Below are 13,265 nucleotides of genomic sequence, written 5' to 3'. Positions count from 1 at the left end.
TGCCACTGCACTCCAGCCTGGGCGACAGAGTGAGACCCCATCTCAAAAAAAAAAAAAAAACAGAAAAAGGAAAAAAGAAGAATACTGTCTTCGCTCCAAATTTGTGCAGAAAATTTCTTTTCTAATGTGAAATATCTACCACTGCATCAGAACCTTGTTAACTCCACTGATGGAAAGGCTGGCATCAGATGGGTATTCCTGGTGATGCCATCTCACTCTGGAGGCAATCTTGCCCCATATATTAAAACTAAATTGTGTTTCAGCAAAGACCTTTAGTGACAGTGCTTATTTAATGTGTTTAAGATACAGCAAAATGTAGATGTTAGGGATTATATGGACTTTGGAAGGGGAAAGGGAATTTTTTGTTGTAACTAATATAACTTAAATTTTGTCCGTTTTTTTTTTCTTTTGAAACCTCACATTTTTCACACCAAGCTTGTGAACGTTTTAGAAATAAGCAGTTATTTTTACTTAACCTTGTGCTTCACAGGCTTTTGTGGGCTTCAAAATCAGCTGAAGGGCCTTTAAAACACAGATTGCTGGGTCCCCCTCCTAGAGGTTCTGATTCAGAAGGTCTGGGGTGGGCCTGATAATTTGCATTTCTAACAAGCGCCCAGATGATGTGGGTACTGCTGGTCTGGGACCATACATTGAAAATAACTGATCCAATTCATTAATAACATTTGAATTGTGATTACATTAAAATTCTATAAAGGCAGATTAGTATTTCCTAATGTAATTTTTATGAAAATATAGTATTTTCGTATATTTTAAATGTAATTTTAACTAAGTTAACTATGTTGTATATAATGTCTAAAAAATAATTTTTCCCTCTTTCAGTAAGTTTTTGGTCCAAACTTTTTGACTATTTTTATTGTTATTTTCTTTGCTCTTCTCTCCCCATGTGTTAAGACCTTGTTTTTGTGTTGCATGTTACAGAAATCTTTCAGTGTTTCCTCTCAGCCCGTGAAGTAGCTCGTAGCCGAGACCGAGATAGAATGAACAGTGGGGCAGGGTCTGGGGCTCGAGCTGATGATCCACCTCCTCAGTCTCAGCAAGAGCGAAGGGTCAGCACAGACCTTCCTGAGGGTCAGGATGTGTACACTGCTGCATGCAACTCCGTGATCCATCGGTGTGCCCTGTTAATATTAGGAGTAAGTCCTGTGATAGATGAGCTTCAGAAGCGAAGAGAAGAAGGACAGTTGCAGCAACCTTCAACAAGTGCCTCTGAAGGGAGTGGACTTATGACCAGGTGGGACTGACTAGACACTGAAAACATGACCTACTCACTTCCCTTTGTTACTTTATGCACTGAAATGGTTTGTTTCCAAAGTTACAGTGTTCTGATGTTAACATAGACATGAAAGAAGAAATGCAAATTGACTAGGATGAATTTAAAGTGAAGTAAATACTGATACTGATTCAGCATGGGCTATAAATTTCTGATTAAATGAGGAGGCACAATTTTTCATATATATAAACAACAGCAGTGAAAAAGCATGTGAAGTTACTTGCATTGCTCTGTAGTTTAGTGACATGCAAATTATTTTGAGAAGGGCTTTGTGCTCAGACAAGAGTCAGGATTTCCTGTCAACTGACATTACTCCTCCCTGTGTGTGTATATTATCTCTGTGCTGCAATTCCATTCAATTTTATGTTCACTAACAGTCCTAAATCAAAAAACTTTTTTTTTTGTACATGTGAGACAGGAGTGAAAGTCTTACTGCAGAGAGCCGGCTAGTCCACACAAGTCCAAATTATAGACTGATCAAATCGAGGAGTGAATCTGATTTGTCTCAGCCTGAATCAGATGAAGAGGGTTACGCACTGGTAGGTATACCCAGATTCAGTAAAGAAAGATTTTTGTTTTCAAGGTATAGATATGTAAGGCTTTGGTTAGAGTAAGTAATATGTTTGTTTTAGACATATAAAAATTTTTTCAAAAATAACTTTAAGAGAAATAACTATATTGCATATATGTTTACCACATATGTGTTAATGGTTTCAATCTCTTGTTCTGACTTCTTTTTAAACTCTAAATTCATATATCTGACTCTTTGATGGACATTCCACCCGAATGAGTTGGGTTACCCCAATCTTAACCTATCTACAAGTGAACTCGTCTCTCTCCAAACCTGTTTCTCTTTTATTCCCTATTTTAGTAGGTGGTACATTAACTATCCAAGCAAGAAACTTGGGATCATCCTTGACTCTTTTTTCTTATCTCCTGATCCCTTTATTCTCCACCCCTTCCCAATCCAGTTAAGTCTTAAAAATTTTACCGTTAGTGTGTCTCCAATGTCCTCTCCTCTCCCTTTCCTTCTGCCACTACTCTGTTTTAAACTTTCTCTTTTGAGTGGACGTGTGCAGAAGCCTTCAAACTGGTTGCCTCACCTCTTGCCTTGTGCCCACCTTCCACATTTCACAAGACTAATATATCTAAAGTACAAATCTGTTTATACCTCCTCTACTCAAAATCTTTTAACAGCTCTGTTAACTATCAAAAAAGCCCCAGAACCTAGACTGCAGGCATTTAGGGTAAAGATAAATAAGATGCTAATTTATATAAAAAGGAAGTGAGGTAAAGGTATGCTACAGTGTCACTGGTAAAATATAAAGCGAAAACTATCTAGAAGATTGCTTCTACTTGAGGAACTTTGGACTTGGAGTTAATTGGTAGCTAGGTTTTCAATTTGGCTGTTCCTCTGCCTTGTGTGTGATTCTATATGTGCTATGACCTCCCTGGGCTTTAGTGTCTTACTGTGTGATACGAAGATGGTAGTGCCTGTTGTGTATATGGTGATGTGTCAGACTTGGCTTCTGGTCTCGATTCTACTGTTAAAGAGCTGTGGGATCTTGGTCATATCATGTGACAGCTCATAGAGAAATGCTAGCGTTTGAGATGAACTTATCTATAAGTTCCATGTGTAATTCTGAAATTCCTCTGTTGTATGAACTGAGAGAAGGGATCTGAAAATATTTTTGAAAAAGTATAAAGTGCTACATAAAGAATAAGTTATTGTTTTAAAAAAGCTTCCATAAAGGATTCCTCATCTAAGGAAAGTTGAACAGTGTCTTTACATTTCATTGTATCATGACATTTTGTTTATACTTCCTGGTTTTCTCCTTCATCTGCATTAATATCTCTGTGCTTCCACTTCACACTCGCAGTCTTATAGTCTAGTGAGATTCCTGTGCTCATTTATTTCTCTGTCAGTCAATTTTTTAAATCTGATCAGTCTGACTCATTATCTAGTCTCCTAACTCTGTGATAATTTACCTTTTTTTTTGAGACAAGATATTACCCTGTCACTCAGGCTGGAGTTCAGGCTGCTCAGTGCAGCCTCGAACTCCTGAGCTCAAGCAATCCTCCTGCCTCAGCCTCCCGAGTAGCTGAGATTACAGGCATGTGCCACCGTTTCTGGCTAATTTTTTAAAATTTTTATGTCTTGCTCTGTTGTCCAGGCTGGTCTTAAACTCCTGGCCTCAAGTGATCCTCCTGCTTCAGCCTCCCAAAGTGTTGGGATTACAGGTGTGAGCCACTGCACCCAGCTGCCAACCCTGCAATAATTTTGAAACATAGATCATGTCGTTTCTCTGCTCAGAGTCCTGCAATGACTTCCCTTTTCTCAGACTAGAAGTCTAAGTTCTTACAGGGGTCTGTAGGCTCTACATGGTCTGGTCCCACTACCTCTCTGATCTCTTCTGTTACTCTTCTCAGTGATTCTCCTTCTGCCACACTGGACTCTTAGCTGTTCCATGAATCTGCAACACAAGTTCCCTTTAGGGCCTTAACTGGCTGTTTCTTAGGACTGGAATGCTATTGCCTGCATGGCTAACTCCCTCTCTTTCTTCAAGTCTTCATTCTGATGTTACTTTTTCCATGAAGCCTGTACTGACCACCCTATTTAAAATGGCAATTTTCCTTCTTTTCCAAATAGTCACTTCCTGTCCCCCTTGCCTTGCTTTGTTTTTTCTGGGGCACTGATCACTTACTGTATAATTTAGTTATTCATTGATCAGTTAGTCTTAGTCTACATTAGAATATAAGCTCTTTAAGGACAGGAATTTTTTGCTGTTTTATTCACTTCTGTATCCCAAGCACCTATAATAGCACGTGGTAGGTAGTCAGGAAATTATTTTTAAATTTATAAATAACTGTCTAATCTATTTTGGCAAAATTTCCACATGGATTTGGTTTTTTCCTTTCTTTAATTGAAGCGCCCTATTACCTGTTTCTGGAGTAGGTATTTTCAAACTGGTCCCCCTACTTTTTCCAGTTTTGCTCCTTAGACACTTCTTTCCAAATTAGAACTCTTGGAAACACACATAACAACAACAAAACACCTACCTACTGATTGTGCTACTTTCCTACTCAAACATCTTGTCTTACTGCAGAGAGATGGCTAGTCCACGCAAGTCCAAATTACAGACTGATTAAATCTAGGAGTGACTGCACTGCCTACTCAGAAATCAAAGATTCTGGGAAGTGTCACCTGCCTGCTTTTGTAACCAGTATTCTTCTGCAGTGGTCTGCATTTTTGCCATAGTAGTTCATCTGCCAGACCCCAAACATACCTCTTGAGCCTTTGCTAAAGCACTATTTGCCTTAAAAGTTCTCCTAGGCTTCCTTGCTGATATCCTGTCTTTCGCTGAAGGACTGTCTAAAATGTTACCTCTTCCAGAAAGCTTTCCCAGCTACCTTACTCTCCCAGTTGTCCCATGACAGCTTGTTAGGATCTCTAATAATTCACTGTTTGTCTTATGTTGGACTTATTTATGTATTATTAGTATGTCTTCCCAGTAAACCCTCTAGAAATCTAGGATTTTTTGGTTTTTATTTTTCCTAAATGCCCCGATATCTCCTACACAGTGCTTTACATATTGTAAATGATTAATAACTCCTTTCAACTGAAATGAAAATATAGAAAGGAGGATGGGTAAAATTAAAGTGGTTTACTTTTGGGAAATCAGCTATGAAATCTGACTCAGAATAGGGTTAAAACTCACCATGGACTTTGACCTGTACAAGACATTTAACCTTCCTGAGCTCCAGTTTCTTTATCTTTGAAGTGGAGAATAATGCCTGTTGTACTTGCCTCAACTGTGTTGTGAAGAATAAATTTGGTAATACAATTTAAAACATCTGGAAAATTATAAATGGGGACAACAGATCAATGGAGGAGGATTGAGCTTAGATTTAATTGTTAAGATTGTTAGGTTTTCTGGTTGTTCACTTAGTTTTTAGAAAATTTTTAAAAAGACTAAAAAAAAACCCATTTTTAAAAAAGATTGGGACAGGCGCAGTGGCTCACGCCTGTAACCCCAGCACTTTGGGAGGCTGAGGTGGGAGGATTGCTTGAGCCCAGGAGTTCGAGCCAGCAGTTCAAGACCAGCCTGGGAACATGGCAAAACCTTGTCTTTACAAAAAAATACAAAAAAAAAAAAATATATTGGCTGAGTGTTGTGGTGTGCACCTGTCCCAGCTACTCGGGAGGCTGAGGTGGGAGGATCACTTGAATCTGGGAGGCGGAGGTTATAGTGAGCCGAGATGGCGCCACTGCACTCCAGCCTGGGTGACAGAGCGAGACACTGTCTCAAACAAAAAACACCAGATTGACTTTTGATCATCTTTCCTTATGGAATATTACAAAGATAGTGTCAAAAGATGGAAAAGACAAGAACTAGAGAGAAAGCAGATTCCATTTCAGATGAAGGGAGACCTGGGCTAAGCCTTCAGCTTCAGAGAGCCTGGGGTGGATGAAGAGCAGCAAGCACTTGGGACAGTTTGGGTTTTCCAGCTGAAATATGTTACCCTTCTATACTATATGAGGTTATTTAAGATCACCATTCATATCTTTGATACCTCATTTATTCTGAATTGTTCGTAAATGAAATGCTTTTTAAAATGTTTGAAGTTAACCACTTTAATGTTAAATCTTTGTTTTAACCTTCTTTCATAAAATGTATTATATGACGTGTTATCTACTGTTATTCTCTGCTTGCTAAAACAGAATACCAACCGTAAGTTTAACTGTTTGACAGGTGTCATTTTTACTAACATTTCTTGCTACACCCTTCTAGTCTATTCCATGGCTCCCTCGTTTCTGGCAGGATTTGATTTAGCATATGAAAACAGATACTTTACAAAAGGATAATTTAGATGAATGAATTAGGACTGAAAAAGGCTGAGAGAGGAAAATAAAGCCCTGGGTAAGATATTCTTATCTTGGCCCATATCCTGTGGTGTTCTGCTAGAGGTTGGTCACCACACAGGAAAAGCATAATGAGTTAGATAATTCACAGTGTCTAAAAGATAAAAAACAAAATTGTTCAAGAGAACCAGATTTTTCTGGTTCTGAGGCCTGAGATTGTTTTCTTCCATGAGTCCTCATGGCAAAGGTACTATGTAATGAAAATGTTTTATTGCCTGACACAGTGATGCCTTGAGGAGCTTTGTGATGACTATTTGGTGTTTTATCCAGCACCAAATGGTCCAAGAATATATAATACTTATTTCTGTTGATACATAGGTAGGTGAGTATAAGAAAATGTGTGTTTATCTGCAACAGGGGTACATGTATCTATATATATGACCAGATAAAGATTTTATATAACATTTTCCAAATGAATCTGTTTTGTCACTTCTTCTTCTTTTTTTTTTTTTGAGATGGAGTCTTGCTCTGTCATCCGGGCTGGAGTGCAGTGGCACAATCTCAGCTCACTGCAACCTCCGCCTCCTGGGTTCAAGTGATTCTCCTGCCTTAGCCTCCCAAGTAGCTGGGATTACAGGCGTGTGCTACCACACCCAGCTAACTTTTGTATTTTTAGTGGAGATGGGGTTTCACCTTGTTGGCCCGGCTGTTCTCGAACTCCTGGCCTCAAGCGATCCACCTGCCTCGGCTTTCCAAAGTGCTGGGATTACAGGTGTGAGCCACCACTCCCGGCCTTGTTTTGTCACTTCCGGGCCTTCTTTGACACAAGCTTTTTGGATTGTATGATAGAGTACAATTGAAATTGCTGATACCATAATGTCAAGTCTATGCATAAGCTTAAGTCATATATGATTTGTTTATGGTCGGCTGTACATATGGGCCAAGTAGGCAGTTGTCTACATCCCCCCACCAGATACACAGGTAACACACAGAAATATACTTCCATTGTTCTTGTAAGCCTTCACTGCTTTATTAAACTGTCTGTAGTTCACCAGTTTTGAGATTTGTCTATTGTAATAGGTTTTTTAAAAAGACATTTAAAAATCTTTTCAAATACTACCAGAGGTTTAGTACTGTTATTTTTCTGTTAGTACGGAGACTATCAGATTTTCTTCTTCTAAACACCTAGCGAAGGCTAGTGGAAGTTTTGAAAAGAAAGTGAAGCTAGAGGAAGGAGTAGTAATTTTGGAAAATAAGGCACTACTTCAAGGCTTTAGGCATCCAGAAGGTGCTAATAAGATCATACTGTGTCTGGAAGATAAAAGACAAAGATTCCAATGGAAAAAAGGTAACAAAAACTACTGCTACTCTGCAATGTTAATTAATGTGAGTTTTTTAGTTAGTGTTTCAGAGTTATATGTGCTTGAGCCTCCTTATAGCTATGTTCAGTGGGTTTTTAGGGACATTTTATTATTAGTTTGACTTGAATGATGAATAAGTAAGACATTGCTGTAATTACATGAATTTCTATTCTAATACTCTATTAAATCTTAATCTTAAAATACTTTTCACAACTAAATTTTATTTATTTACTTTTTACTTTTAATAGAGTGGCAGACGAAATGTTGATTTGGATTTGGCAGCATCTCACAGAAAGAGAGGTAAGTGTAAGTATTAAGAACATAGTAAATATCTTAGTGAGACCCTGTCTCAAAAAAAAAAAAAAAAGAGCATAGTAAATAAATTAAGAAGCTGTTTTTATATCTGATGTATTTAGATCTGATTGTCTTTGAAATGTAATTGCAAAAAATTTCAGAATCATTTTATCAGAAGAGTTAAAACGAAGACTATTTTCTTAAAATATATATGCTTTAAAAATCTGGGAATGTTTAGGAGTTAATAATCAGTTATTTTCTCATTTGTCATGTATTTTGACTTTTTAAAAGTCCTATAGAATTCTAAAAACAGTACATTCCATTATGATGGAAAGGGGTTATTTACATAATTTTCCATGTTTTAGCTCACAGAGTTGTTACAGTTTAAATGGTGTTACAGGGAGAACTTCTTACCCCATACACGTGTACACACACGTTGAAATAAAATGTTTCTATTTTTTTTCCCTCTTGGCCTATTAAGATAAAGCATATAAGAGATGCTTTATCTCTTACATAAAAAATATTTTAAAAATTTCATGAGGAACAAATTAGAGTGTCATTGAGAGTTAAGGTCTTTTGTTAATGAATAGTATAGTTAACTCATGGTTGTGTGTACAAATTGAGGAAAAACCCAGCAGTTTTAGATAATGTAAATCCAATGATAACTAAAAACTCTCTTAAGCATTTTTCTCTATTAACTGGTACTGCTGCTTTTTTTTTTTTTTTTGGGAGACAAGGTCTTGCTCTGTTGTCCAGGCTGGAGTGCAGTGGCACCATCATAGCTCACTGCAGCCTTGGACTCCTGTGCTCAAGGGATCCTCCTACTCCAGCCTCCCAAGTAGCTGGGACTGCAGGTGTGCACCACCATGCTCAGCTAGTTTTATTATTTTTGTAGAGATAAGGTCTCCCTATTTGCCCAGGCTGGTCTTGAACTCCTGGGCTCAAGCAGTCCTCCCACCTTGGCCTCCCAAAGTGCTGGGATTATTGTATGCATGAGCCACCATGCCTGCCCTAACGTATTTTTTATTTAAAACCATTTATTAAGTGGTTGTGAAAATGTGAAGTGTTAAAAATTGCCGCTAGTGGCAGTTTTCTAAAAGCCTGTGAAAAAATTTTTTTCATGATATTAAATCTTTCGTATTTCAGAATGAAACCCTTCTCTTAATAGCTTCCTTGGCAGAATGTTAGGTTTCTCATCCATAGAAAAAAAACAGAAATGACGGAAAGCAATGCACACATAATTTTTTCATTTTCATGTATATAGCTCAAAAGAATAAATGTTGTTACTTAAAATTTGGCAATATTTCATCATTTAATTACAATTAGAATAGAAAGAATGGGCCAGGTGTGGTGGCTCACACCTGTAATCCCAGCACTTCGGAAGGCTAGTCTGGGCAACATAGTGAGACCCCTGTCTCTACCAAAAAGAAAAAAAAAAGCTAGGCGTGGATGCATGCACCTGTATTTCTAGCTACTCAGGAGGCTGAGGTGAGAAAATCACAGGAGCTCAGGAATTCGAAGTTGCAGGGTACTGTGATCATGCCACTGCACTCCAGCCTGTGTGACAACAGTGAGACCCTGTCTCAAAAAAAAGAATACAGAGAATGATTTCTCTGAAATATTAGGAATAATAAAGACCAGAGCTTTCTTTATTGAGAAGTCTTCTGAGACCATAACATACCAAAGCTGCTGAGTTTCTTAAAAAAAAATTACAGAGGGTGGGGCGTGGTGGCTCATGCCTGTAATCCCAGCACTTTGGGAGGCTGAGGTGGGCGGATCACGAGGTCAGGAGATCGACACCATCCTGGCTAACATGGTGAAACCCTGTCTCTACTAAAAATACAAAAATATTAGCCGGGCGTGGTGGCGGGCGCCTGTAGTCCCGGCTATTCGGGAGGCTGAGGCAGGAGAATGGCGTGAACCCGGGAGGCGGAGCTTGCAGTGAGCCGAGATAGCACCACTGCACTCCAGCCTGGGCGACAGAGCGAGACTCCATCTCAAAAAAAAAAAAAAAAAATTACAGAGTATTTGTGTTATCAAAAAAATTAAGTGATGTTTAGTATAATGTGCAACATGCATTTCATTATTTGGTAATTCTTTGAAAATTGGTAGTTCATTTTGACTTAGGAATTAAATTTTTGGAACAGATTTACTTTCCTAATTTTGTTTAGCTCAGGTGAATATAATTGCCAAAAGTTGTATGTTATATTAATAAATGTATATCATTTGGCGCTAGAGAGAAAATGGCTCCAGACTTACTGAGTAGCATAAGTAATCCAATTTATAGTTTATACTATATTAGTTAAGTTTATAAGTAATAGTTCATTGGTTAAAATTGTTTCCTCTCAAATTTCTATCATGCATATGGAAATATAATTTGAGATTCAGTCTGTGTTAACCAGGTCAGCATGTGCAAAATAATATCTTTGGAATAAAAGAAAGTAGAATCTTCATCTTTCCAACTAAGAAAAAACTGTAATTTGAATGTGAATTACTTAGGCATGGATATAACGCATTTAGGAGATTATATTTTCAAAGAGATTTTATAAAAATATTGTATATTTAGTGACTGCCCTTTGACACAGTAGGGTTTTTTTGTTTTGCTTTTAAATGATAGTAAAATAAATGACTGTATTTTTTTTCCTTTTTTGTCAATATAGACCAGATGGCTTAAGCCATAAAATCTTCAATTGGGCAGTTGAACCTGCCAAGTCTGAGAACTGTTTGGGAGCCATTCATACTGTTGAGTATTCTGATTCTGACTTGAGCCATGAAGGACAAACAAATGTCCAGCCAGTTGAGAATTCTCTTTTTCTTTCTTTTTTTTTTTGAGACAGTGTCTTGCTCTGTCACCCAGGCTGGAGCACAGTGGTGCGATCACAGCTCACTGCACCACTGAGGCTCAACCTCCTCAGGCTCAAGTGACCCTCCCATCTGAGCCTCTCAAGTAGCTGGGAGGGACTGCAGGCACATGCCACTATGCCTGGCTAATTTTATTTATTTATTTTATATATTTTTTTATTTTGTAGAAACGGGGTTTCGCCATGTTGCTCAGTCTGGTCTTGAACTGGGCTCAAGCAATCCACCCACCTTGGCCTCCCAAAGTGCTGGAATTACAGAAATGAGCCACCGTGCCTGGCCAAGAATTCTATGTGCTTGTTTACCCCTTCCAATATTTTGAGGAGGAAATGTAAAATGTTTTCCCTCATACAGCATTTGCATTTACTAGTCTCAGTGGTCTTGAATTACTAAAAGCCTGATGAGAGGAATAGGAGAGAGATAATGCTGTTTAATTATATCCTGTTTACTGAAGTTTACTGGATGTATAAATGACAATGGGTGTACACATTTTCAGCTGCTCTTTCCATGCCTGCAAAGGCTCCTCCTTGAGAGGGCCCATTGCCTGTAATCTCAGTATTTGACAGTGGGGATACTAAGATTCACGCTGTTGAACCACAATTGCGCCTTTTTCTCCCCTCACTTCAGTTAATGTTTCACAATTGGTCTAAGCCCTTGGTCTAAGAAAGTGAATATGTAGGAAGGGGCAAAGAAATGTGGGCAGATACATTTAGCCACCTTGCTCAGCTTTTCAGAGGCATCAAAGCTAAATTTACTCTTTTTTTTTTTTTTTTTTTTTTTTGAGACCGAGTCTCGCTCTGTAGCCCAGGCTGGAGTGCAGTGGCGTGATCACGGCTTACTGCAACCTCCTCCTCCCGGGTCCCTGTTCAAGCAATTCTCCTGCCTCAGCCTCCTGAGTAGCTGGGATTATAGGCATGTGCCGCTAAGCCCAGCTAATTTTTGTATTTTTAGAAGAGACAGAGTTTCACCATGTTGGCCAGGCTGGTCTTGAACTCCTGACCTCGTGATCCCCCTGCCTTGGTCTCCCAAAGTACTGGGATTACAGGCGTGAGCCACCGTGCCCGGCCAGCTAAATTTACTTCTAAAAGAGGTGGATGAAACATTTCTTCTGCTTAGCACCTCAGAGGCAATATGAAATTTGTATTTAGTAAACATTTATAAACTACTTACTATATGAGCATTGTTCTAAGCCCTTCACAAATATTATAGTAACTCATTTAATTTTCATAACAGCCTGATAAAATTCTTGACAAAACCTGTAAAAATATGTTAGTAATTTGGTACTTTGATAAAACTTAAAAGATTTGCTATGGTTGTACGATTGTTTACAGAAAGACAATACATTTTTGCAGATACTTGATTTTAGTTTTCATATTTAAGCTGAAGATGATACAGTGAAAAGTTGTGGGATATCAAAACAGCAACTTAAGAAGCAGCATCAGAAATCTTATTAGTTAAAATACTGTGTGGTTTGATTATCGCCCCTAATCTTTAAATATTTTGTTAGGGTTTTATTGCTAAAATAATACTGGAAACATTTATCAACATGTGTGTTTCATGGTATAACATGTATGGGTGAAATGCTATTTTGTCTGTGCATTTCAAATTAGATGATATAAAGAAAAGCGAATGTAAATGTTTCTCTCCTGTATCAAATTTCTCCTTTTGTTTTCTGATTCTCGTGTGGTAGTGTATTTACTCCTTTTTGGCCAGTTGAGCCCCAGAAAAAAGAAGAGCTTCAAGCAAGTACATGATGGCATGTTTAATTTTTTTCCCCTTTTAGCTTGCCTACATATTTTATGTTTTATAAAGTATGTATTGCAGCTCTGCCATGTTCATTTTGAAAATTCCATTTAAAAACCAAACTTGTAAGGACAAGTAAACAATCCCAAAAATTTTTTGTTGGATTTTGTATTTTCTTTATATAGTAGGTGATTCTGAATTAGTATTAAGAATTGGGCTTAGTCTCAATTGTTATGTAGAAGCTTTTAATGCGCTTTTCAGATATAATATTTCCTATATTCAGATAGTACAGAGCAAACCAAAGTTATCAGATTGTTATACTTAAAAAAAAATTAAAGTTCTTTCCTCTCCCATTTCCATATTATAAATTTTTGTGTTTTAAGTCTTTTTGATGTCAAACTAAATATTTTGATGGAAATTATTTATCCTGATGCTTCCACATAGTGTGTTTCCTGTTCTTAATATTTTATTTATACAAAGTTACATTTGGGTTAATTTCATCCATTAGGGCTCAGCAGACTACAGCTAGGAGGCCAAGACTGACCTGGCATCTATTTTTGTTTATCAGGTTTTATTGGAACACAGCCACACTCATTTATTTAAGTGGTTGCTTTCATACTACAACAGCAGAGTTGTGTAGTTGTCACAGAGACCTTATGGTCTGCAAAGCCTAAAATATTTACTATCTGGCCCGTTACAGAAAAAGTTTGCCAACCCCTGCTTTAAATTGCAGAAGATTTAATTTTGGGCTTTGTCAGCCATTCCATAGAATATTTTGGTTTATATGAAGACAGTTCAGTATTGGTAGATTCATAATTGAACCTTTATATAGGCAGGCAATTGAAATTTCCAT

At 37.7% G+C, this 13,265-nt stretch overlaps 1 protein-coding gene across 1 annotated transcript in view; it reads left to right on the top strand.

Moving 5' to 3' along the window:
- Positions 1-13,265, top strand: part of HERC1 (HECT and RLD domain containing E3 ubiquitin protein ligase family member 1) — a 230,944-nt gene that overhangs the window by 124,581 nt on the left and 93,098 nt on the right. Inside the window, exons 23-25 of the mRNA XM_034938907.3 lie at positions 940-1,252; positions 1,710-1,830; positions 7,765-7,816. Coding sequence (XP_034794798.2) covers positions 940-1,252; positions 1,710-1,830; positions 7,765-7,816 — 486 coding nt within the window. The remainder of the gene's footprint in view (positions 1-939; positions 1,253-1,709; positions 1,831-7,764; positions 7,817-13,265) is intronic.

Source organism: Pan paniscus, chromosome 16 (genome assembly GCF_029289425.2).
Source record: "Pan paniscus chromosome 16, NHGRI_mPanPan1-v2.0_pri, whole genome shotgun sequence".
Taxonomy (NCBI): domain Eukaryota; kingdom Metazoa; phylum Chordata; class Mammalia; order Primates; family Hominidae; genus Pan; species Pan paniscus.
Note: the sequence above shows the minus strand (reverse complement) of the source record. Positions and strands in the feature narration are given on the sequence as shown.